At 41.3% G+C, this 27,276-nt stretch overlaps 3 protein-coding genes across 6 annotated transcripts in view; 2 read left to right on the forward strand and 1 right to left on the reverse strand.

Moving 5' to 3' along the window:
* The window catches only part of dars1 (aspartyl-tRNA synthetase 1), a 17,252-nt gene extending 12,984 nt beyond the window's left edge, over positions 1 to 4,268 (forward strand). Inside the window, exons 12-18 of the mRNA XM_087803686.1 lie at positions 2,421 to 2,568; positions 2,893 to 3,039; positions 3,122 to 3,164; positions 3,235 to 3,315; positions 3,642 to 3,753; positions 3,815 to 3,886; positions 3,943 to 4,268. Coding sequence (XP_087659812.1) covers positions 2,421 to 2,568; positions 2,893 to 3,039; positions 3,122 to 3,164; positions 3,235 to 3,315; positions 3,642 to 3,753; positions 3,815 to 3,886; positions 3,943 to 4,034 — 695 coding nt within the window. The 3' untranslated portion in view covers positions 4,035 to 4,268. The remainder of the gene's footprint in view (positions 1 to 2,420; positions 2,569 to 2,892; positions 3,040 to 3,121; positions 3,165 to 3,234; positions 3,316 to 3,641; positions 3,754 to 3,814; positions 3,887 to 3,942) is intronic.
* Positions 4,269 to 4,354: 86 nt separating this feature from the next.
* On the reverse strand, positions 4,355 to 11,150 carry LOC148067951 (protein lifeguard 3-like). Of its 2 annotated transcripts, XM_087803687.1 has the most exons (11): positions 10,827 to 11,150; positions 10,280 to 10,306; positions 9,978 to 10,060; positions 9,864 to 9,917; positions 9,422 to 9,472; positions 8,789 to 8,828; positions 8,340 to 8,377; positions 8,179 to 8,266; positions 8,012 to 8,107; positions 4,662 to 4,715; positions 4,355 to 4,513 (listed from the first exon to the last, which is right to left on the reverse strand). In XM_087803687.1, exons 1-11 carry the CDS (start codon positions 11,148 to 11,150, stop codon positions 4,364 to 4,366), a joined length of 1,005 nt encoding a protein of 334 aa, XP_087659813.1. In that variant the 3' UTR covers positions 4,355 to 4,363. The 2 variants fall into 2 exon arrangements, with proteins under 2 accessions (XP_087659813.1, XP_087659815.1); XM_087803689.1 differs by lacking the exon at positions 10,280 to 10,306 and having other exon boundaries at positions 9,978 to 10,042; positions 10,830 to 11,150.
* A 3,915-nt stretch (positions 11,151 to 15,065) lies between these two features.
* pnkd (PNKD metallo-beta-lactamase domain containing) lies at positions 15,066 to 25,882 on the forward strand. Of its 3 annotated transcripts, none has more exons than XM_087804655.1 (9): positions 15,066 to 15,304; positions 17,884 to 17,999; positions 21,155 to 21,267; positions 21,328 to 21,386; positions 22,059 to 22,151; positions 22,200 to 22,363; positions 22,635 to 22,732; positions 23,135 to 23,250; positions 24,239 to 25,882. In XM_087804655.1, exons 1-9 carry the CDS (start codon positions 15,165 to 15,167, stop codon positions 24,315 to 24,317), a joined length of 978 nt encoding a protein of 325 aa, XP_087660781.1. In that variant the 5' UTR covers positions 15,066 to 15,164; the 3' UTR covers positions 24,318 to 25,882. The 3 variants fall into 3 exon arrangements, with proteins under 3 accessions (XP_087660781.1, XP_087660780.1, XP_087660779.1); XM_087804654.1 differs by having other exon boundaries at positions 22,215 to 22,363; positions 22,635 to 22,721; XM_087804653.1 differs by having other exon boundaries at positions 15,069 to 15,304; positions 22,635 to 22,721.
* Positions 25,883 to 27,276: the final 1,394 nt, after the last annotated feature.

Genomic DNA, 27,276 nt, shown 5'->3' on the forward strand with positions numbered 1-27,276 from the left:
ATGTTCAATTATTTCTCTACATTTTGATGAAGCCACAATTGTTGTAAGTTTGGATGCTGTGATTAAATGGTGCAGAAAACAAGTTGACAATAAATCTTATATGCAAATACAAATAACTAAACAATAACGACTAGAATAAGTAGGTGAAAACTATTCAAACCAGCAAAAATAAACAAAATGTAAACTTTTAAACAGCATTTATGTCTTACCTGCTGACGGACATTTGCTCTTCTTGGTGCAAATAGAAATGAATAATCCATGTGTTTTCTGTGTGTTTGTTTTTCATTGAAGTAATAGTGTTCAGTTATTCAGTGTTTTGGGGAAGGGTTTCAAATATCCTGCGTTCTTGAACACACCATGGCAACCCTAATGTCATTGAACGCATCATCCGTTTGTGTCAAAAGAGTAACTAATGGTTATTTTTAATGAAAGTTAGATTTTCTGAGTCTTTAACATAATTCAACAACGAGTTAAAGAAGTAATGACTTAAAGTTCTAACAATCTTTCATAGAGTGAACATTAAACTTACAATGTAACTCATTACTTACACACAGTTACAATGTAACTCATTACTTACACACAGTTACAATGTAACTCATTACTTACACACAGTTACAATGTAACTCATTACTTACACACAGTTACAATATAACTCATTACTTACACACAGTTACAATATAACACATTACTTACACACAGTTACAATGTAACTCATTACTTACACACAGTTACAATGTAACTCATTACTTACACACAGTTACAATGTAACTCATTACTTACACACAGTTACAATATAACACATTACTTACACACACACACACAGTTACAATGTAACTCATTACTTACACACAGTTACAATGTAACTCATTACTTACACACAGTTACAATATAACTCATTACTTACACACAGTTACAATGTAACTCATTACTTACACACAGTTACAATGTAACTCATTACTTACACACAGTTACAATGTAACACATTACTTACACACAGTTACAATGTAACTCATTACTTACACACAGTTACAATGTAACTCATTACTTACACACAGTTACAATGTAACTCATTACTTACACACAGTTACAATATAACACATTACTTACACACACACACACAGTTACAATGTAACTCATTACTTACACACAGTTACAATGTAACTCATTACTTACACACAGTTACAATATAACACATTACTTACACACACACACACAGTTACAATGTAACTCATTACTTACACACAGTTACAATGTAACTCATTACTTACACACAGTTACAATGTAACACATTACTTACACACAGTTACAATGTAACTCATTACTTACACACAGTTACAATGTAACTCATTACTTACACACAGTTACAATGTAACTCATTACTTACACACAGTTACAATGTAACTCATTACTTACACACAGTTACAATATAACTCATTACTTACACACAGTTACAATGTAACTCATTACTTACACACAGTTACAATGTAACTCATTACTTACACACAGTTACAATGTAACTCATTACTTACACACAGTTACAATGTAACTCATTACTTACACACAGTTACAATATAACTCATTACTTACACACAGTTACAATGTAACTCATTACTTACACACAGTTACAATGTAACTCATTACTTACACACAGTTACAATGTAACTCATTACTTACACACAGTTACAATATAACTCATTACTTACACACAGTTACAATGTAACTCATTACTTACACACAGTTACAATATAACTCATTACTTACACACAGTTACAATGTAACTCATTACTTACACACAGTTACAATGTAACTCATTACTTACACACAGTTACAATGTAACTCATTACTTACACACAGTTACAATATAACTCATTACTTACACACAGTTACAATGTAACTCATTACTTACACACAGTTACAATGTAACTCATTACTTACACACAGTTACAATGTAACTCATTACTTACACACAGTTACAATGTAACTCATTACTTACACACAGTTACAATGTAACTCATTACTTACACACAGTTACAATGTAACTCATTACTTACACACGGTTACAATGTAACTCATTACTTACACACAGTTACAATGTAACTCATTACTTACACACAGTTACAATGTAACTCATTACTTACACACAGTTACAATGTAACTCATTACTTACACACACACACAGTTACAATGTAACTCATTACTTACACACACACACAGTTACAATGTAACTCATTACTTACACACAGTTACAATGTAACTCATTACTTACACACAGTTACAATGTAACTCATTACTTACACACACACACAGTTACAATGTAACTCATTACTTACACACAGTTAAAAGTTGAAATTAACTCGCAGTGAAGTTAATGTGAATCAAAACCAACTCTTTTGTGATCCTGTTTCAACTGGTGTGTCTAGTCTTCAGGGCCGAGGACTCCAACACCCACCGTCACTTGACGGAGTTTGTGGGTCTGGATATTGAAATGGCCTTCAACTACCATTACCATGAAGTCATCGACTCCATCACTGACACCATGGTCCAGATCTTCAAGGGCCTGCGAGACAAGTGAGGCTTAAGGCGTTAAGTTGATGTTTGAAGCACTTTTGACCGTTTCTTGGTTCCTCTTCCTGATGGAGACCAATGCGCTACTGCCACCTAGTGGTCAAAGAAAGTGATTACATTGAAAAAACGACGTTCAATGATGTGAAAACGTTTCCCTTTGTTTTTGTTCTTATTCAAATATGATATTTAACTTCTTTTTTTTTCCTACAAACTTCATAATCCAACTGGACTTGATCATGACCTCGTTGAGTCTCGCCTACTGAGAAGAATATTCAAGCCTGAACTTCCTTCAGCTTCTCAAACGTTCTCACCTCCGGTTGTCTTCAGCTTCCAGACTGAGATCCAGACGGTGAGCAAGCAGTTCCCGAGCGAGCCCTTCAAGTTCCTGGAGCCCACCCTGAGGCTGGAGTACACCGAGGGCGTGGCCATGCTGCGTGCGGCCGGCGTGGAGATGGGAGACGAGGAGGACCTGAGGTGAGAGGTCACCTTCTCATACTCCAGGGTTTTACACCAGTAGAGATGGAGTCACATCAGATCTAATCTTCTTCTCCTTCAGTACTCCCAATGAGAAGCTCCTCGGACGGCTCGTGAAAGAGAAGGTAGAGTTTGAAGTTTGACGTCAGTGTGAGGCATGAGAACCTTATGCAACATCTTCTGCTTCAACTCAAGTACGACACCGACTTCTACGTGCTGGACAAGTACCCTCTGGCTGTCAGACCCTTCTACACGATGCCAGACCCAAACAACCCTGTGAGTATTTCTTCAACCCAACTCTTTACCACGTTGTACGAGTGTGTGTCGCCATCTTTGTTTCTGCTGATTCATTATTTGTCTTCATCGCGGAGGAACTTTAATCAAGAAACAGTCAAAAGTGTATGTTTGGTTTTTGGTCGAATGAGCGTAAACACTGGAGCAAGAGGATGTGGAGCTTCCAGTGCAGATCACACAACAGACACCGGACAACAGGTCCTGTTCCTGGAACAGTCTTCAGACCTGCAGGAGTCTCTCAAGTTGTTGATTCTAGCTATAGCTCCTCTGGATCCCTGTCTCTCAAGTGTCTGATTAACATCTTGCAGAAATATTCCAACTCGTATGACATGTTCATGAGGGGAGAAGAGATCCTGTCTGGAGCTCAGAGGGTCCACGACGCTCAGCTGCTGACCGAGAGAGCGACCTTCCACCAGATCGGTACGAAAAGAAACCTCTGTTCTTGAGACCAAGACTCTCCTTACGAACTGACTTGTTTCAGACTTGGAGAAGATCAAGGGGTACATCGACTCCTTCAGGTTCGGGGCTCCTCCTCACGGCGGCGGCGGCATCGGTGAGTGCGTGGACCTGGACCTGTGGAGCTCTCAGACTGACATGTTCTCCTGCCAGGCCTGGAGAGAGTGTGCATGCTGTACCTGGGCCTCCACAACGTCCGGCAGACCTCCATGTTCCCTCGTGACCCCAAGCGTCTCACACCTTGATCCACCAACCCGCAGAAGAAGCCAGGATCATGTGGTCAGGGGATGGTGAAGGGAACATCTGTAGTCCAGACAGAGTTAAAGTAATGACGTCACAGCAGTGAGTGGAACGCATTTATTGTTGCTTCAGTGCAGAGAAGCTCCTCTAATCCAGTAGTTGAACATCTTTTCTATCAGAACACGAGCAGACAGTGTAACAAACATCCATCATGGCTAATAAACATATTTTCACTCGTACATTCTTTGTCGTGGATTCAAACGCTGCCTCCCAGATAATACTTGTGGACATGTTTGAAAGTGCAAAAGCCTCCAGATCACACCTGAGTCGTGAGTCACTCAGCAGCAGCTCCGCTGAACTGCAGGATGAAGAGGAAGATGTTGACCACGTCGATGTAGAGGAACAGAGCTCCGTACACGTGTTCCTCTGGACTGATGGCCAGCTGGCGGTTCCCGATGAGCAGCTGAGTGTTGTGAACTAGAAACTAGAGCAGAAGACTTGAATGTGTGTGTGTGTGTGTGTGCGCGTGTGTCTGAGTGCGTGCGTGTGTGTCTGAGTGTGTGTGTGTGCGCGTGTGTCTGAGTGCGTGCGTGTGTGTCTGAGTGTGTGTGTGCGTATGCGAGAGCACCTACCAGAGTGTAGATGATGGCTCCGATGGCTGCGTAGAGCATGTGAACCCACGGCACCTGAGGAGTCATCGTTCTAGTCAGTGATGTCATCGTTCTAGTGAGTGATGTCATCGTTCTAGTGAGTGATGTCATCGTTCTAGTGAGTGATGTCATCGTTCTAGTGAGTGATGTCATCGTTCTAGTGAGTGATGTCATCGTTCTAGTGAGTGATGTCATCGTTCTAGTCAGTGATGTCATCGTTCTAGTGAGTGATGTCATCGTTCTAGTGAGTGATGTCATCGTTCTAGTCAGTGATGTCATCGTTCTAGTGAGTGATGTCATCGTTCTAGTCAGTGATGTCATCGTTCTAGTGAGTGATGTCATCGTTCTAGTGAGTGATGTCATCGTTCTAGTGAGTGATGTCATCGTTCTAGTCAGTGATGTCATCGTTCTAGTCAGTGATGTCATCGTTCTAGTGAGTGATGTCATCGTTCTAGTCAGTGATGTCATCGTTCTAGTGAGTGATGTCATCGTTCTAGTCAGTGATGTCATCGTTCTAGTCAGTGATGTCATCGTTCTAGTGAGTGATGTCATCGTTCTAGTCAGTGATGTCATCGTTCTAGTCAGTGATGTCATCGTTCTAGTGAGTGATGTCATCGTTCTAGTGAGTGATGTCATCGTTCTAGTCAGTGATGTCATCGTTCTAGTGAGTGATGTCATCGTTCTAGTGAGTGATGTCATCGTTCTAGTCAGTGATGTCATCGTTCTAGTGAGTGATGTCATCGTTCTAGTGAGTGATGTCATCGTTCTAGTCAGTGATGTCATCGTTCTAGTGAGTGATGTCATCGTTCTAGTGAGTGATGTCATCGTTCTAGTGAGTGATGTCATCGTTCTAGTGAGTGATGTCATCGTTCTAGTGAGTGATGTCATCGTTCTAGTGAGTGATGTCATCGTTCTAGTGAGTGATGTCATCGTTCTAGTCAGTGATGTCATCGTTCTAGTCAGTGATGTCATCGTTCTAGTGAGTGATGTCATCGTTCTAGTCAGTGATGTCATCGTTCTAGTGAGTGATGTCATCGTTCTAGTGAGTGATGTCATCGTTCTAGTGAGTGATGTCATCGTTCTAGTCAGTGATGTCATCGTTCTAGTCAGTGATGTCATCGTTCTAGTGAGTGATGTCATCGTTCTAGTCAGTGATGTCATCGTTCTAGTCAGTGATGTCATCGTTCTAGTCAGTGATGTCATCGTTCTAGTCAGTGATGTCATCGTTCTAGTCAGTGATGTCATCGTTCTAGTGAGTGATGTCATCGTTCTAGTCAGTGATGTCATCGTTCTAGTGAGTGATGTCATCGTTCTAGTGAGTGATGTCATCGTTCTAGTGAGTGATGTCATCGTTCTAGTCAGTGATGTCATCGTTCTAGTCAGTGATGTCATCGTTCTAGTGAGTGATGTCATCGTTCTAGTCAGTGATGTCATCGTTCTAGTGAGTGATGTCATCGTTCTAGTGAGTGATGTCATCGTTCTAGTGAGTGATGTCATCGTTCTAGTCAGTGATGTCATCGTTCTAGTCAGTGATGTCATCGTTCTAGTCAGTGATGTCATCGTTCTAGTGAGTGATGTCATCGTTCTAGTCAGTGATGTCATCGTTCTAGTGAGTGATGTCATCGTTCTAGTCAGTGATGTCATCGTTCTAGTGAGTGATGTCATCGTTCTAGTGAGTGATGTCATCGTTCTAGTGAGTGATGTCATCGTTCTAGTCAGTGATGTCATCGTTCTAGTGAGTGATGTCATCGTTCTAGTGAGTGATGTCATCGTTCTAGTGAGTGATGTCATCGTTCTAGTCAGTGATGTCATCGTTCTAGTGAGTGATGTCATCGTTCTAGTGAGTGATGTCATCGTTCTAGTGAGTGATGTCATCGTTCTAGTGAGTGATGTCATCGTTCTAGTGAGTGATGTCATCGTTCTAGTCAGTGATGTCATCGTTCTAGTCAGTGATGTCATCGTTCTAGTCAGTGATGTCATCGTTCTACTGAGTGATGTCATCGTTCTAGTCAGTGATGTCATCGTTCTAGTCAGTGATGTCATCGTTCTAGTGAGTGATGTCATCGTTCTAGTCAGTGATGTCATCGTTCTAGTGAGTGATGTCATCGTTCTAGTCAGTGATGTCATCGTTCTAGTGAGTGATGTCATCGTTCTAGTGAGTGATGTCATCGTTCTAGTGAGTGATGTCATCGTTCTAGTGAGTGATGTCATCGTTCTAGTCAGTGATGTCATCGTTCTAGTGAGTGATGTCATCGTTCTAGTCAGTGATGTCATCGTTCTAGTGAGTGATGTCATCGTTCTAGTCAGTGATGTCATCGTTCTAGTGAGTGATGTCATCGTTCTAGTCAGTGATGTCATCGTTCTAGTGAGTGATGTCATCGTTCTAGTCAGTGATGTCATCGTTCTAGTGAGTGATGTCATCGTTCTAGTCAGTGATGTCATCGTTCTAGTGAGTGATGTCATCGTTCTAATCAGTGATGTCATCGTTCTAGTGAGTGATGTCATCGTTCTAGTGAGTGATGTCATCGTTCTAGTCAGTGATGTCATCGTTCTAGTGAGTGATGTCATCGTTCTAGTCAGTGATGTCATCGTTCTAGTGAGTGATGTCATCGTTCTAGTGAGTGATGTCATCGTTCTAGTCAGTGATGTCATCGTTCTAGTGAGTGATGTCATCGTTCTAGTCAGTGATGTCATCGTTCTAGTGAGTGATGTCATCGTTCTAGTCAGTGATGTCATCGTTCTAGTGAGTGATGTCATCGTTCTAGTCAGTGATGTCATAGTTCTAGTCAGTGATGTCATCGTTCTAGTCAGTGATGTCATCGTTCTAGTGAGTGATGTCATCGTTCTAGTGAGTGATGTCATCGTTCTAGTGAGTGATGTCATCGTTCTAGTCAGTGATGTCATCGTTCTAGTCAGTGATGTCATCGTTCTAGTGAGTGATGTCATCGTTCTAGTGAGTGATGTCATCGTTCTAGTGAGTGATGTCATCGTTCTAGTGAGTGATGTCATCGTTCTAGTCAGTGATGTCATCGATGACATCTTTGTTCAAATACTGGATCATTTTTTAATAATTGACTTCATTAACTTCCATAACTTGTCGTTTAATGTATTGAGTTTTCAGCCAATCGTGTGACAACGTCGAGGCACATGATCGAGTTTTAAAAATGTCTGGTGACAATAAACCAACATTTATATTGAATTAAAAAGACTAGGAATTAGAAATAAAGGGAAATGATTGAAACATTTCAACTGATGAATTCAATGTGATTAAAGAGACAAGCTGTCAATCAACAGCTTCAATCATAATGTTCCTGTGCCTCGGAAACGCTCACGTATTTGAAGGCGAGCGCGACGGCGGCGACCGAAGCCACGATCACGAGCGAGAAGCTGGTGATGCAGAGGAGACCAGTGCAGGAGGTGAAGTCCACCTGAGAGAGAGTCTGGTTACACCTTCTCACACCATCAACCTTTCACGGCCCTCCAGCTCGTAAGGTGAGACCTTGGTCTGGAAGCAGAAGACGGTGACGGACACACACACCATCATCGTGATCGCCATGGCGATGAACACCGCTTTGGTCTCGTAGTAACTACACACGAATGAAGGTAGAAAAGTGAAGGAAGGGTTTTGTTTTTAGGAAGCAAAGCAAAATGAAATCCAACCTGGAGATGGTTCCTGTCATGAAGGACAAGCTGAGCGTCTGCGTGGAAGATGATTGGAGTTACAACTCCTTCAACACATCATGACTCACACACGCACACACACACACACACACACACACACACACACACTCAGACACACACTCAGACACACACACACACACACACACTCAGACACACACACTCAGACACACACACTCAGACTCACACACTCACACACACACACACACACACACACACACACACACACACACACACTCAGACACACACACTCAGACACACACACTCAGACTCACACACTCACACACACACACACACACACACACACACTCAGACACACACACTCAGACTCACACACTCACACACAAACACACACACACACACACACACACACACACACTCAGACACACACACTCAGACTCACACACTCACACACACTCACATAGACTCACATAGACTCCCAGCAGCACCAGGTTCCACGGAAAGCGTCTCCTGAACATGAAGCGATCGTGAGGAACATGAGGAACATGAAGCGATCGTGAGGAACATGGGGAACATGAGGAACATGAGGAACATGGGGAACATGAGGAACATGAGGAACATGAGGAACATGAAGAACATGGGGAACATGGGGAACATGAGGAACATGAGGAACATGAAGAACATGAGGAACATGAGGAACATGAAGAACATGAGGAACATGAGGAACATGGGGAACATGAGGAACACGAGGAACACGAGGAACATGAGGAACATGGGGAACATGGGGAACATGAGGAACATGAGGAACATGAAGCGATCATGAGGAACACGAGGAACATGGGGAACATGAGGAACATGAGGAACATGAGGAACATGAAGAACATGAGGAACATGAGGAACATGAGGAACATGAGGAACATGAGGAACATGAGGAACATGAGGAACATGAAGAACATGAGGAACATGAGGAACATGAAGAACATGAGGAACATGTGGAACATGAGGAACATGAGGAACATGTGGAACACGAGGAACATGAAGCGATCATGAGGAACATGAAGAACATGAGGAACATGAGGCATCAAGGGTTGAGATGATGGTACCTGGTCTCTTTGCAGCAGACGAGGACGCAGTAAACCACAAAGTAAACGACTCTGAAAGACACGCATCAGTTCAGTTAAACCAAGACTGTGTTTTCGTTCATATATAAATCGTGATTTTTAGAAAATCCAAATAAACGTTAAAATAATATGGATTAGATCTTTCATCACCGTTGCTGCTTGATTCTGTTTTTCTATTGTTCTTTTCTTTTCTTTTTTCATTCTCGTCTTCTTTACTGACAGCAAACCATGTTTCTGACCATAAAGGTTTCATCATCACTGCAGCTCTTTTGAAATCTACGGATCAAGTCTTCAGCAGACTCCATGACCTGGTGTCCCTCAGGGCTCTCTCCTGGGCCTGCTAGTGTTTGCAGTTCTTCTAACATTCATGTCTACGCTCTCACTCCTGCTGGGTAACTCTGGAGGCATCTGAACGTTGTCTTACAGAGACGCCCAGTAGACGCCGGGATACTTGAGGACCAACTCTCGGACCGGATCACTGCAGAGACACCAAGGTCGTTACTGTCGGCTCAAAGATGGCGGCGAGACGACGACTCACACGAACGTGAAGACGGCGACGATGGCTGTGGTGACGGTGAGCTGAGCTGCAACCATCAGATACACCTGAGGAGACAGAAGACACTTCTATCAACGTGTGCGACTCACAGTGTGGACTTTTTATCAACATTGAGAAGCATTTAATAATTCAATGGTTTCTATTTTGAAAGGGAAACATTCGGCCACTTATTTAGATCTTTAGCCAAATAGTAGCAATTCTAATGTGTGGTAATGTAACGTTAAACTAGTCTTTCAACTAGTTTTAAATGGATGTCATCACTAGTTATTTTAGTACAAACATACTAAGATACAGAAAACAACCCAGAGCTGCTTTAAAATGAATATTAATGATTAATAAAGTGTCATTTTCTTCAACAACCTTCATTATTTCCTCTTAATTTCGGCTTTGAAACATTTTTCTGAGAAGAACTCAAGAAATGTGGTTATTGTTTATTTCACAAATAATGTTTATTTCCTTGTTCTGTGGTTATGTGTGGCTTTCACTGATACAAACTGTGGCCCTCAGGGAGCAGTTATGTGGCCCTCAGAACAACCTTTGGGACCCCTGGGGTACATTCGAATTCCAATGAATGCAAAATACATATTCCAAACGTAATAGTTGTATTTCAAGCCTTCATTTGAATAAAAATGCACAATAGTGTCACCAGACGAGGCCAGAGTTGCTCAACATTCTAGTTAAACGACTAAAAACATATATTTGGAGTTTTTATAAGTATTGGAATATAAAGTATATATTCGCTTTTTCAGTGATTCAAACAAAAGCAAAGCTTCAATATCTAAAGTATGTATTTATCTTCTAAAAAGGTCAGCATGAGTTCAAGTTAATAACAACCTTCCTGATGAAGGTGTGGCGCAGCGACGTGTTCCAGGACCAGCTCTGCTCGTTCTCTGCAGAACCTGCAGAACCTGCAGTGATGGCAGGAGGTCCGGGGCTCAAGGTCGACACAGCGATGGGCATCCCAGGCGGGAAACCAGGCGCGGCCCACATACCAGCCGGACCTCCAAACCCAGGGGGTCCGGAGAAGGCAGCCGGGCCCGGAGTGTAGCACGGAGGAGGCGGGAAGGACGGTCCGAGCCCACCATGGTTGGGATCCTCCTTTGGATGCCGTAACGCTTCTTCATACGATGGAGGTTCATCGGCTTTACTCGTCATCCTGGACACGAGCCTGAAGAACCCACCATTGAATCATGAAACTCTTTCTGATGCGAAGCAAACTGACCTGGTCCTGGTGAGGATCAGCACTGGAGGTCCTGGTCCTGGTCCTGGTGAGGATCAGCACTGGAGGTCCTGGTCCTGGTGAGGATCAGCACTGGAGGTCCTGGTCCTGGTCCTGGTGAGGATCAGCACTGGAGGTCCTGGTCCTGGTGAGGATCGGGCACTGGAGGTCCTGGTCCTGGTCCTGGTGAGGATCAGCACTGGAGGTCCTGGTCCTGGTGAGGATCAGCACTGGAGGTCCTGGTCCTGGTCCTGGTGAGGATCAGCACTGGAGGTCCTGGTCCTGGTGAGGATCGGGCACTGGAGGTTCTGGTCCTGATCCTGGTGAGGATCAGCACTGGAGGTCCTGGTCCTGGTCCTGGTGAGGATCAGCACTGGAGGTTCTGGTCCTGATCCTGGTGAGGATCACCACTGGAGGTTCTGGTTCTGGTCCTGGTGAGGATCAGCACTGGAGGTCCTGGTCCTGGTGAGGATCAGCACTGTATAGCTTGTAACTGGATCCTGGACTGAAAGTCACACTCGTGCAGGAGACTCTACACCAACGACTCTCAGAGAAGATGCATTAAAATATCATCCATTCATCGATGCATCCTTTCATCCAGTCGTTCATCGATGCATCCTTTCATCCTTTCATCCAGTCGTTCATATCTCAAGACCGTCGTGTGTCAGTCCTGGTTGGTAAAGAGTCCTGAGGCTCATGTTCCACTGGAATAGTTTGTCAATTATTCAGCAGGTGAGTTTACCTGAAGCTCACGCTTCGAGTGTCTCTTCAAAGTAAAAGCCTTTAGTATTTGTTCATGTCTTTGTTTTAATATCGAGAAACTTTCTCTTTACCTCAACCTTCCGTTTATTACTGAGCAGATCAATGAGCTTCATCCATCCTTTCTTACGAACCAAGATATGACTTTATCTGTGAACTAAGATAAGATTATATCTGTGAACTTAAGATAAGTTTATATCTGTGAATTTAAGATAGGATTATATCTGTGAACTTAAGATAAGTTTATATCTGTGAATTTAAAATAGGATTATATCTGTGAATTTAAAATGGGATTATATCTGTGAATTTAAAATAGGATTATATCTGTGAATTTAAGATAAGATTATATCTGTGAACTTAAGATAAGATTATATCTGTGAACTTGAGATAGGATTATATCTGTGAACTTAAGATAGGATTATATCTGTGAATTTAAAATAGGATTATATCTGTGAATTTAAAATAGGATTATATCTGTGAATTTAAAATGGGATTATATCTGTGAATTTAAAATAGGATTATATCTGTGAATTTAAAATGGGATTATATCTGTGAATTTAAGATAAGATTATATCTGTGAATTTAAGATAGGATTATATCTGTGAATTTAAAATAGGATTATATCTGTGAATTTAAAATGGGATTATATCTGTGAATTTAAGATAAGATTATATCTGTGAATTTAAGATAGGATTATATCTGTGAATTTAAGATAGGATTATATCTGTGAATTTAAGATAAGATTATATCTGTGAATTTAAGATAGGATTATATCTGTGAATTTAAAATGGGATTATATCTGTGAATTTAAAATAGGATTATATCTGTGAATTTAAAATGGGATTATATCTGTGAATTTAAGATAAGATTATATCTGTGAATTTAAGATAAGATTATATCTGTGAACTTAAGATAGGATTATATCTGTGAATTTAAAATGGGATTATATCTGTGAATTTAAGATAAGATTATATCTGTGAATTTAAAATGGGATTATATCTGTGAATTTAAGATAAGATTATATCTGTGAATTTAAGATAGGATTATATCTGTGAATTTAAAATAGGATTATATCTGTGAATTTAAAATAGGATTATATCTGTGAATTTAAGATAAGATTATATCTGTGAATTTAAAATAGGATTATATCTGTGAATTTAAAATAGGATTATATCTGTGAATTTAAGATAAGATTATATCTGTGAATTTAAGATAGGATTATATCTGTGAATTTAAGATAGGATTATATCTGTGAATTTAAAATAGGATTATATCTGTGAATTTAAGATAGGATTATATCTGTGAATTTAAGATAAGATTATATCTGTGAATTTAAGATAGGATTATATCTGTGAATTTAAAATAGGATTATATCTGTGAATTTAAAATGGGATTATATCTGTGAATTTAAAATAAGATTATATCTGTGAATTTAAGATAGGATTATATCTGTGAATTTAAAATGGGATTATATCTGTGAATTTAAGATAGGATTATATCTGTGAACTTAAGATAAGATTATATCTGTGAATTTAAGATAGGATTATATCTGTGAATTTAAAATAGGATTATATCTGTGAATTTAAAATAGGATTATATCTGTGAATTTAAGATAAGATTATATCTGTGAATTTAAGATAGGATTATATCTGTGAACTTAAGATAAGATTATATCTGTGAATTTAAGATAGGATTATATCTGTGAACTTAAAATAGGATTATATCTGTGAATTTAAGATAGGATTATATCTGTGAATTTAAGATAAGATTATATCTGTGAATTTAAGATAGGATTATATCTGTGAATTTAAGATAAGATTATATCTGTGAATTTAAGATAGGATTATATCTGTGAATTTAAGATAAGATTATATCTGTGAATTTAAGATAGGATTATATCTGTGAATTTAAGATAAGATTATATCTGTGAACTTAAGATAAGATTTTATCTGTGAACTTAAGATAAGATTATATCTGTGAATTTAAGATAAGATTATATCTGTCATTCTTTACCATTTAATGTGTGAAAATACTTTTTTTGTTAAGTTAATGGAAACGAGATAAAGCTTCAAGCTTCTCCTGCTGTTTTATCTTTCAGGACATGCATGTCATATGTGACTATGATCAAATGATAACATTTCATTCGTTCATTCATTCATTTATTCGTTCGTTCGTTCGTTCGTTCGTTCGTTCGTTCGTTCGTTCGTTCGTTCGTTCGTTCGTTCGTTCGTTCATTCATTGGTTCGTTCATCCGTTCGTTCGTTCTTTCGTTTGTTCATTCATTCGGTCATTCATTCATTCGGTCATTCATTCATTCGTTTGTTCATTCATTCGTTTGTTCATTCATTCATTTGGTCATTCATTCGTTTGTTCATTCGTTCGTTCGTTCATTCGTTCATTCGGTCATTCATTCATTCGTTTGTTCATTCATTCATTTGGTCATTCATTCGTTTGTTCATTCGTTCGTTCGTTCATTCGTTCGTTCGTTCGTTCGTTCATTCGGTCATTCATTCGTTTGTTCATTCATTCGTTCGTTCGTTCGTTCGTTCGTTCGGTCATTCATTCGTTTGTTCATTCATTCGTTTGTTCATTCATTCGTTTGTTCATTCGTTCGTTCGTTCATTCGGTCATTCATTCGTTTGTTCATTCATTCGTTCGTTCGTTCGTTCGTTCGTTCGTTCATTCGGTCATTCATTCGTTTGTTCATTCATTCGTTCGTTCGTTCGTTCGTTCGTTCGTTCGTTCATTCGGTCATTCATTCGTTCGTTCATTCGGTCATTCATTCGTTTGTTCATTCATTCGTTTGTTCATTCATTCGTTCGTTCGTTCGTTCATTCGGTCATTCATTCGTTTGTTCATTCATTCATTCGTTCGTTCGTTCGTTCGTTCGTTCGTTCATTCGGTCATTCATTCGTTCGTTCATTCGGTCATTCATTCGTTTGTTCATTCATTCGTTTGTTCATTCATTCGTTCGTTCGTTCGTTCGTCCTCCAGAACACCAGGGGGCAGTGACTTCGCTGCTGTAAACGTTGGCAACGATGTTTTCTTTTTGAATGCTTCACCAAATGTTGTGACGTTCATGACATGAAGAGTAAGACGTTGATGTTGATCGATTGATCGATCGATCGATCGATCGATTGATTGATTGTCGTCAGTGCAGGAGCTCGGGGGGCGTGGTCAGGTGCTCCAGTATGGCGCCTCCTGACTGGCTGCTGACGCTCTTCGCTTCCGTGTTGTTTGTGTGCGTGTTGTTGTGTGTTTGTTGTCCGCAGGTGAGGCAGGTGTTGCGGCTCGTCATGGCTCGATCTGAGAAGCCTCTGTTCAGGATCGCGTGAGTCCATCTTGTCTGCAGCTGCTCAGGCCGCAGCGCCAGACTGCCTTCACTTCGCTGCTCTTTTGAGGAAAACTTCACTTTTACATGAAACTCGTGTGTTTAAGTTGATTTAAAACTAGTCTTTATCTGGCGGTTATTGTTCGGTTCCATTCGGCGCGAGAATTGAAGGTTTAATACGAGTAAACACGAGTAGACGAAGCAGGTTTAAATGAATTAAAATGAATTAAAATGAATTAAAATGAACACATAATGGATAAAGAAAAACAAATACTACGATTTAAGTTTTATTCTGATACAACTATAACCTTGTTCGTCTGGTTTTCTTTAACCTTCATCACTTTTCATCCATTTTCAGGATCTTTGTCTTCTAGATATAACTTTACATTAAATCTATGAGTAGATATAACTTTACATTAAATCTATGAGTAGATATAACTTTACATTAAATCTATGAGTAGATATAACTTTACATTAAATCTATGAGTAGATGTGACTTTACATTAAATCTATGATCAGATATAACTTTACATTAAATCTATGAGTAGATGTGACTTTACATTAAATCTATGAGTAGATATAACTTTACATTAAATCTATGAGTAGATGTGACTTTACATTAAATCTATGAGTAGATGTGACTTTACATTAAATCTATGAGTAGATATAACTTTACATTAAATCTATGAGTAGATGTGACTTAACATTAAATCTATGAGTAGACATAACTTTACATTAAATCTATGAGTAGATGTGACTTTACATTAAATCTATGAGTAGATATAACTTTACATTAAATCTATGAGTAGATGTGACTTTACATTAAATCTATGAGTAGATATAACTTTACATTAAATCTATGAGTAGATGTAACTTTACATTAAATCTATGAGTAGATATAACTTTACATTAAATCTATGAGTAGATGTGACTTTACATTAAATCTATGATCAGATATAACTTTACATTAAATCTATGAGTAGATGTGACTTTACATTAAATCTATGAGTAGATATAACTTTACATTAAATCTATGAGTAGATGTAACTTTACATTAAATCTATGAGTAGATATAACTTTACATTAAATCTATGAGTAGATATAACTTTACATTAAATCTATGAGTAGATGTAACTTTACATTAAATCTATGAGTAGATGTGACTTTACATTAAATCTATGAGTAGATGTAACTTTACATTAAATCTATGAGTAGATGTGACTTTACATTAAATCTATGAGTAGATATAACTTTACATTAAATCTATGAGTAGATGTGACTTTACATTAAATCTATGAGTAGATATAACTTTACATTAAATCTATGAGTAGATATAACTTTACATTAAATCTATGAGTAGATGTGACTTAACATTAAATCTATGAGTAGATATAACTTTACATTAAATCTATGAGTAGATGTGACTTTACATTAAATCTATGAGTAGATGTAACTTTACATTAAATCTATGAGTAGATGTGACTTTACATTAAATCTATGAGTAGATATAACTTTACATTAAATCTATGAGTAGATATAACTTTACATTAAATCTATGAGTAGATGTAACTTTACATTAAATCTATGAGTAGATATAACTTTACATTAAATCTATGAGTAGATATAACTTTACATTAAATCTATGAGTAGATATAACTTTACATTAAATCTATGAGTAGATGTAACTTTACATTAAATCTATGAGTAGATATAACTTTACATTAAATCTATGAGTAGATATAACTTTACATTAAATCTATGAGTAGATGTAACTTTACATTAAATCTATGAGTAGATGTAACTTTACATTAAATCTATGAGTAGATATAACTTTACATTTAATCTATGAGTAGATGTGACTTTACATTAAATCTATGAGTAGATATAACTTTACATTAAATCTATGAGTAGATATAACTTTACATTAAATCTATGAGTAGATGTAACTTTACATTAAATCTATGAGTAGATATAACTTTACATTAAATCTATGAGTAGATGTGACTTAACATTAAATCTATGAGTAGATATAACTTTACATTAAATCTATGAGTAGATGTGACTTTACATTAAATCTATGAGTAGATGTAACTTTACATTAAATCTATGAGTAGATGTGACTTTACATTAAATCTATGAGTAGATATAACTTTACATTAAATCTATGAGTAGATATAACTTTACATTAAATCTATGAGTAGATGTAACTTTACATTAAATCTATGAGTAGATATAACTTTACATTAAATCTATGAGTAGATGTAACTTTACATTAAATCTATGAGTAGATATAACTTTACATTAAATCTATGAGTAGATATAACTTTACATTAAATCTATGAGTAGATGTAACTTTACATTAAATCTATGAGTAGATATAACTTTACATTAAATCTATGAGTAGATGTAACTTTACATTAAATCTATGAGTAGATGTAACTTTACATTAAATCTATGAGTAGATGTGACTTTACATTAAATCTATGAGTAGATGTAACTTTACATTAAATCTAACAACATTTAGCATCAGTGTGTGTGAACAGTGTGTGAACAGTGTGTGAACAGTGTGTGTTCCTCAGGTACACGTTATACACCAGGACACGACTCGGGTACTTGTACTACAAGAGGCAGATGAGAAGAGCTCGAGAACATTTTCCTGCTGGACATTCTTCTGCTGCGTCTGCTCAGTTTGATGGTGAGTTCAAGTGACATGAAGTGTGAGACGGGACATGAAGAGTGAGACAGGACATGAAGAGTGAGACGGGACATGAAGAGTGAGACGGGACATGAAGGAGTGAGACGGGACATGAAGGAGTGAGACAGGACATGAAGAGTGAGACGGGACATGAAGAGTGAGACGGGACATGAAGGAGTGAGACAGGACATGAAGAGTGAGACGGGACATGAAGAGTGAGACGGGACATGAAGGAGTGAGACGGGACATGAAGGAGTGAGACGGGACATGAAGGAGTGAGACAAGACATGAAGTGTGAGACAAGACATGAAGAGTGAGACGGGACATGAAGGAGTGAGACGGGACATGAAGGAGTGAGACGGGACATGAAGGAGTGAGACGGGACATGAAGGAGTGAGACAAGACATGAAGTGTGAGACAAGACATGAAGAGTGAGACGGGACATGAAGGAGTGAGACGGGACATGAAGGAGTGAGACGGGACATGAAGGAGTGAGACAAGACATGAAGTGTGAGACAAGACATGAAGAGTGAGACGGGACATGAAGGAGTGAGACGGGACATGAAGGAGTGAGACAGGACATGAAGAGTGAGACGGGACATGAAGAGTGAGACGGGACATGAAGGAGTGAGACAGGACATGAAGAGTGAGACGGGACATGAAGAGTGAGACGGGACATGAAGGAGTGAGACGGGACATGAAGGAGTGAGACAAGACATGAAGGAGTGAGACAAGACATGAAGTGTGAGACAAGACATGAAGGAGTGAGACGGGACATGAAGTGTGAGACAAGACATGAAGTGTGAGACGGAACATGAAGGAGTGAGACAAGACATGAAGTGTGAGACGGGACATGAAGGAGTGAGACGGGACATGAAGTGTGAGACGGGACATGAAGTGTGAGACAAGACATGAAGGAGTGAGACGGGACATGAAGTGTGAGACAAGACATGAAGTGTGAGACGGAACATGAAGGAGTGAGACAAGACATGAAGTGTGAGACGGGACATGAAGGAGTGAGACGGGACATGAAGTGTGAGACAAGACATGAAGTGTGAGACGGAACATGAAGGAGTGAGACAAGACATGAAGTGTGAGACGGGACATGAAGGAGTGAGACGGGACATGAAGTGTGAGACGGGACATGAAGTGTGAGACAAGACATGAAGTGTGAGACGGGACATGAAGGAGTGAGACGGGACATGAAGTGTGAGACGGGACATGAAGTGTGAGACAAGACATGAAGTGTGAGACGGGACATGAAGGAGTGAGACAAGACATGAAGTGTGAGACGGGACATGAAGGAGTGAGACAGGACATGAAGGAGTGAGACGGGACATGAAGGAGTGAGACAAGACATGAAGTGTGAGACAAGACATGAAGTGTGAGACAAGACATGAAGAGTGAGACGGGACATGAAGGAGTGAGACGGGACATGAAGGAGTGAGACAGGACATGAAGAGTGAGACGGGACATGAAGGAGTGAGACAGGACATGAAGAGTGAGACGGGACATGAAGAGTGAGACGGGACATGAAGGAGTGAGACGGGACATGAAGGAGTGAGACAAGACATGAAGGAGTGAGACAAGACATGAAGTGTGAGACAAGACATGAAGGAGTGAGACGGGACATGAAGTGTGAGACAAGACATGAAGTGTGAGACGGAACATGAAGGAGTGAGACAAGACATGAAGTGTGAGACGGGACATGAAGGAGTGAGACGGGACATGAAGTGTGAGACGGGACATGAAGTGTGAGACAAGACATGAAGTGTGAGACGGGACATGAAGGAGTGAGACGGGACATGAATTGTGAGACGGGACATGAAGTGTGAGACAAGACATGAAGGGTGAGACGGGACATGAAGAGTGAGACGGGACATGAAGTGTGAGACAAGACATGAAGTGTGAGACGGGACATGAAGGAGTGAGACAAGACATGAAGTGTGAGACGGGACATGAAGTGTGAGACAAGACATGAAGTGTGAGACGGGACATGAAGGAGTGAGACAAGACATGAAGTGTGAGACGGGACATGAAGGAGTGAGACGGGACATGAAGTGTGAGACGGGACATGAAGTGTGAGACAAGACATGAAGTGTGAGACGGGACATGAAGGAGTGAGACAAGACATGAAGTGTGAGACGGGACATGAAGGAGTGAGACGGGACATGAAGGAGTGAGACGGGACATGAAGGAGTGAGACGGGACATGAAGGAGTGAGACGGGACATGAAGGAGTGAGACAAGACATGAAGTGTGAGACGGGACATGAAGGAGTGAGACGGGACATGAAGTGTGAGACAAGACATGAAGGAGTGAGACGGTACACGAAGTGTGAGACAAGACATGAAGAGTGAGACAAGACATGAAGGAGTGAGACGGGACATGAAGTGTGAGACAAGACATGAAGTGTGAGACGGGACATGAAGAGTGAGACGGGACATGAAGAGTGAGACAAGACATGAAGGAGTGAGATGGGACATGAAGGAGTGAGACGGGACATGAAGAGTGAGACGGGACATGAAGGAGTGAGACGGGACATGAAGGAGTGAGACGGGACATGAAGTGTGAGACGGGACATGAAGGAGTGAGACGGGACATGAAGAGTGAGACGGGACATGAAGAGTGAGACGGGACATGAAGAGTGAGACGAGACATGAAGAGTGAGACGGGACATGAAGGGTGAGACGGGACATGAAGGGTGAGACGGGACATGAAGGAGTGAGACGGGACATGAAGGGTGAGACGGGACATGAAGGAGTGAGACGGGACATGAAGGAGTGAGACGGGACATGAAGGAGTGAGACGGGACATGAAGAGTGAGACGGGACATGAAGAGTGAGACGGGACATGAAGAGTGAGACGGGACATGAAGAGTGAGACGGGACATGAAGGAGTGAGACGGGACATGAAGGAGTGAGACGGGACATGAAGGAGTGAGACGGGACATGAAGGAGTGAGACGGGACATGAAGAGTGAGACGGGACATGAAGAGTGAGACGGGACATGAAGAGTGAGACGGGACATGAAGAGTGAGACGGGACATGAAGTGTGAGACGGGACATGAAGAGTGAGACAGGTCATGAAGAGTGTAAACTCTGAAGACCTTGAACTATATCAAACGATACAAAGGTTCTCTTCACGTCTCCTCAGGTGTTAAAATCATTCCCATCGCCGTGCTGTCAGACAACTACAGTTACCTGGTCGTCGACACCACTGCTCACCTGGCCGTGGCTGTTGACCCCGCTGACCCTCAGACGGTTCAGGTGAGTGACCTCCATCTTGATTGACAGGTCTCTGGTCATCCATGACATGTTGTTGTGCAGGCGGTGATCGAGGAAGAAGGTGTAACACTGGAGGCTATTCTGTGCACACATAAGCACTGGTGAGTGTCTACACACAACTACACACAACTACACACAAGCACTGGTGAGTGTCTACACACAACTACACACAACTACACATAAGCACTGGTGAGTGTCTACACACAACTACACACAACTACACATAAGCACTGGTGAGTGTCTACACACAACTACACACAACTACACATAAGCACTGGTGAGTGTCTACACACAACTACACACAACTACACACAAGCACTGGTGAGTGTCTACACACAACTACACACAACTACACACAAGCACTGGTGAGTGTCTACACACAACTACACACAAGCACTGGTGAGTGTCTACACACAACTACACACAAGCACTGGTGAGTGTCTACACACAACTACACACAAGCTCTGGTGAGTGTCTACACACAACTACACACAACTATAGTGAGTGTCATCTACACACAACTACACACAAGCACTGGTGAGTGTCTACACACAACTATAGTGAGTGTCACGTCTACACACACAACTACACACCAGTATAGTGAGTGTCACACACACAACTACACACCACTATAGTGAGTGTCACACACACAACTACACACCAGTATAGTGAGTGTCACACACACAACTACACACCAGTATAGTGAGTGTCACACACACAACTACACACCACTATAGTGAGTGTCACACACACAACTGTGTGTATCTTCTCAGGGACCACAGTGGAGGGAACAAGTGCTTGAAGAAGATCCACAACAAGTGCAGAGTTTACGGAAACGCTGCTGACAACATTCCAGGACTGACCGAGTGAGTGGACCAGAGTCTGGGTGGGAGTCATGTGACCTGGTCTGTCAGTCCTCTGTCCCACAGAGACCGGGTCACCGTGGGGTCCCTGCAGTTCCAGGCTCTCTTCACCCCCGGACACACTGTGGGTCACATGATCTACCTGCTGGACGGAGGAGGGGTCGGAGCGCCACCTAGTGTGTTCTCCGGAGACCTGGTGTTCCTGTCGGGATGTGGTGAGATCCTCCTCTTTTTATGTGTGAACCCTGACCTTTGACCTGTCCACGAGTCGTACAGTGTCACTGTCGACTGATTGGTCGATACAAGACTGTATTCAAATTCTTTGTGTCATAAGTCATCTTCAGCTGTGGTTGGCTGGGCGGCAAAGCATTATGGGAGGTGTTCGTTTCACTGTTGTTGTCAAGACGACGCCTCAGATGATCACGTCAATCAAACGTTCGATGAGGTTTGATGACCTTCAGTCAAAGAGTGTCATGTGTTCATCAGGTCGGATGTTTGAAGGAAGCGCCGCAACCATGTTGTCGTCTCTGGACACCGTGGGATCCCTCAGTGACGACACCTTGTTATGGCCAGGTGAGCAGAAGGTGCGTCAGTCGACGCGTGAGTGACGCTTCAATGACGCTTCACTGACGCTTCACTGACGCTTCACTGAAGCTTCACTGACGCTTCACTGACACTTGAGTGACGCTTCACTGACGCTTCACTGACGCTTCACTGAAGCTTCACTGACGCTTCACTGACGCTTCACTGAAGCTTCACTGACGCTTGAGTGACGCTTCACTGAAGCTTCACTGACGCTTCACTGACGCTTCACTGAAGCTTCAGTGACGCTTCACTGACGCTTGAGTGACGCTTCACTGACGCTTGAGTGACGCTTAACTGACGCTTGAGTGACGCTTCACTGAAGCTTCACTGACGCTTGAGTGACGCTTCACTGACGCTTCACTGACGCTTGAGTGACGCTTCACTGACGCTTCACTCTTCAGGTCACGAGTACGCAGAAGACAACCTGCTGTTCGCTGCCGAGGTCGAGCCTCTCAACGCTGCCCGAGAGAACAAGTACCAGTGGGTTTTACAGCAGCGAAGTCAGAAGCTCTGCTCGGTGAGAAACACTTGTTTTTGATGTCATGACACACCTGACGATTCATCGCGACACAACTGACGATTCATCGCGACACAACTGACGATTCATCGCGACACAACTGACGATTCATCGCGACACAACTGACGATTCATCGCGACACAACTGACGATTCATCGCGACACACCTGACGATTCATCGCGACACAACTGACGATTCATCGCGACACAACTTACGATTCATCGCGACACACCTGACGATTCATCGCGGCACACCTGACGATTCATCGCGACACACCTGACGATTCATCGCGACACACCTGACGATTCATCACGACACACCTGAAGATCCATCGCGACACACCTGACGATTCATCGCGACACACCTGACGATTCATCGCGACACACCTGACGATTCATCGCGACACACCTGAGGATTCATCGCGACACACCTGACGATTCATCGCGACACACCTGACGATTCATCGCGACACACCTGAAGATTCATCGCGACACAAATGTGATTCATCGCGACACAAATGTGATTCATCGCGACACACCTGCGATTCATCGCGACACACCTGCGATTCGTCGCGACACACCTGCGATTCGTCACGACACACCTGCGATTCGTCACGACACACCTGCGATTCGTCACGACACACCTGCGATTCGTCACGACACACCTGCGATTCGTCACGACACACCTGCGATTCGTCACGACACACCTGCGATTCGTCACGACACACCTGCGATTCGTCACGACACACCTGCGATTCGTCACGACACACCTGCGATTCGTCACGACACACCTGCGATTCATCACGACACACCTGCGATTCGTCACGACACACCTGCGATTCGTCACGACACACCTGCGATTCGTCACGACACACCTGCGATTCGTCACGACACACCTGACGATTCGTCACGACACACCTGACGATTCATCACGACACACCTGCGATTCATCACGACACACCTGTGATTCATCTCTTGGCTCCTCTCAGTGTCCTTCAACCCTGGCGGAGGAGAAACTCTACAATCCTTTCCTCCGCAGTCACTCGTCTTCCCTCCATCAGGCTCTGAAGCTGCAGCAGCTGCAGGACGAGGACCTGACGAGCTTCAGGGCTCGAGTCCTGGAGGAGTTGAGGAAACGTAAAGACTCCTTCAACAGATCTTAGTCATGATCTCATCTTATTCCTCATGATCTCATCTTGTTCCTCATGATCACATCTTGTTCCTCATGATCACATCTTGTTCCTCATGATCTCATCTTGTTCCTCATGATCACATCTTGTTCCTCATGACCTCATCTTGTTCCTCATGATCTCATCTTGTTCCTCATGATCACATCTTGTTCCTCATGATCTCATCTTGTTCCTCATGATCTCATCTTGTTCCTCATGATCACATCTTGTTCCTCATGACCTCATCTTGTTCCTCATGACCTCATCTTGTTCCTCATGATCTCATCTTGTTCCTCATGATCACATCTTGTTCCTCATGATCTCATCTTGTTCCTCATGATCACATCTTGTTCCTCAGTGACACAAACATTAGAATCTTACTTGAGTCGTTAGTTTGAGGTTTGAATATTTGCACAAGAAGATCTTCATGTTCAGGATCAACATAATTAAATATAACTTTCTTCACACGATTGAAAACGGAGAGAAAAACTGATTCGATTTTCAGGTTCGACTGAAATAAATTAAAAAAAATTAAATCAACACAAGCTTTGAAAAAATATTTTACTGTGAAACTTTTGTGAGAAAAAAAAGTATTTTGTTCTATTAGTTTGTTCAAACCTTTTATTGGAAACTACACACACACATAAACATATACACACACACACACACACACACACATAAACATATACACACACACACACATAAACATATACACACACACGCACACATAAACATATACACACACACACGCACACATAAACATATATATATACACACACACACAAACATATACACAAACATAAACATATATACACACATATACATACACACACACCCACATATACACACACTCAAAAATATACACACAACAATCATATTCACACATAAACATATACACACTCATAAACATATACACACACACAAACCCACATATACACACACACACAAACATATACACACACACACAAACCCACATGTACACACACACACAAACATATACACACACAATGATATTCACACATAAACATATACACACACATACATAAACATACACATAAACATATATATATACACACACACACACATAAACATATACACACACAAACATATTCACACACACAAACATAAACATTCACACACACATAAACATATACACACAGACAAACATAAACATACACACACACACACATAAACATATACACACACACATACACACACTCATAAACACACACACACACATAAACACACTAAAGGTGTCTGTTAAATGAACACAAACATACACACACATAAACACACACAAAAACACACTAAATATGTGTGTTAAATGAACACAAACGTAATAAATTCCTAAATCAGTTAAAATCTTGTCATTATTGTTACAAACATGAACTTGTTCAGTTTGTTTTGTTTGTTTATTCTTTAAATTCTATTTTTGTATGTTAGGAAATAAAAATGTTGATCAAACGTTTGGTTCTTGTTTTGTTCAATTTTACTGTAAATGATCAATCGATGTATTGATTAGTCGATCGACGAGTGTGTAGATCATGTGAGCAAATGTTGTGATGATGTCATCAGAGTGATGATGTCATCAGAGTGAGTGATGATGTCATCAGAGTGATGATGTCATCAGAGTGAGTGATGATGTCACCAGAGTGAGTGATGATGTCATCAGAGTGATGATGTCATCAGAGTGAGTGATGATGTCATCAGAGTGAGTGATGATGTCATCAGAGTGATGATGTCATCAGAGTGAGTGATGATGTCACCAGAGTGAGTGATGATGTCATCAGAGTGATGATGTCATCAGAGTGAGTGATGATGTCATCAGAGTGAGTGATGATGTCACCAGAGTGAGTGATGATGTCATCAGAGTGAGTGATGATGTCACCAGAGTGAGTGATGATGTCATCAGAGTGAGTGATGATGTCATCAGAGTGATGATGTCATCAGAATGATGATGTCATCAGAGTGAGTGATGATGTCACCAGAGTGAGTGATGATGTCACCAGAGTGAGTGATGATGTCATCAGAGTGAGTGATGATGTCACCAGAGTGAGTGATGATGTCATCAGAGTGAGTGATGATGTCATCAGAGTGAGTGATGATGTCATCAGAGTGAGTGATGATGTCATCAGAGTGAGTGATGATGTCATCAGAGTGAGTGATGATGTCATCAGAGTGATGATGTCATCAGAGTGAGTGATGATGTCATCAGAGTGAGTGATGATGTCACCAGAGTGAGTGATGATGTCATCAGAGTGAGTGATGATGTCATCAGAGTGAGTGATGATGTCATCAGAGTGAGTGATGATGTCACCAGAGTGAGTGATGATGTCACCAGAGTGAGTGATGATGTCACCAGAGTGAGTGATGATGTCATCAGAGTGAGTGATGATGTCATCAGAGTGAGTGATGATGTCATCAGAGTGAGTGATGATGTCACCAGAGTGAGTGATGATGTCATCAGAGTGAGTGATGATGTCATCAGAGTGAGTGATGATGTCATCAGAGTGAGTGATGATGTCATCAGAGTGAGTGATGATGTCACCAGAGTGAGTGATGATGTCATCAGAGTGAGTGATGATGTCATCAGAGTGAGTGATGATGTCATCAGAGTGAGTGATGATGTCACCAGAGTGAGTGATGATGTCACCAGAGTGAGTGATGATGTCATCAGAGTGAGTGATGATGTCATCAGAGTGATGATGTCATCAGAGTGAGTGATGATGTCACCAGAGTGAGTGATGATGTCATCAGAGTAAGTGATGATGTCATCAGAGTGAGTGATGATGTCACCAGAGTGAGTGATGATGTCATCAGAGTGAGTGATGATGTCATCAGAGTGAGTGATGATGTCA

The sequence above is a fragment of the Callionymus lyra genome, chromosome 12, assembly GCF_982586985.1.
Source record: "Callionymus lyra chromosome 12, fCalLyr1.hap1.1, whole genome shotgun sequence".
NCBI lineage: Eukaryota > Metazoa > Chordata > Actinopteri > Syngnathiformes > Callionymidae > Callionymus > Callionymus lyra.

Bases quoted from the DNA above. Each gene is read 5' to 3' on its own strand.
- LOC148067951 (XM_087803687.1), bottom strand. From the start codon at position 11,150: ATGACGAGTAAAGCCGATGAACCTCCATCGTATGAAGAAGCGTTACGG. The intron at 10,307-10,826 runs GTTATTAACTTG...TTCATTTTAAAG, and splicing joins ACACCTTCATCAGGAAGGTT to CAGCTCTGGGTTGTTTTCTG. The intron at 10,061-10,279 runs GTATGTTTGTAC...CGTTGATAGAAG, and splicing joins GGGTTGTTTTCTGTATCTTA to TGTCTTCTGTCTCCTCAGGT.
- pnkd (XM_087804653.1), top strand. From the start codon at position 15,165: ATGGCGCCTCCTGACTGGCTGCTGACGCTCTTCGCTTCCGTGTTGTTT. The intron at 21,387-22,058 runs GTGAGTGTCTAC...GTATCTTCTCAG, and splicing joins CTGTGCACACATAAGCACTG to GGACCACAGTGGAGGGAACA. The intron at 22,364-22,634 runs GTGAGATCCTCC...TGTGTTCATCAG, and splicing joins GGTGTTCCTGTCGGGATGTG to GTCGGATGTTTGAAGGAAGC.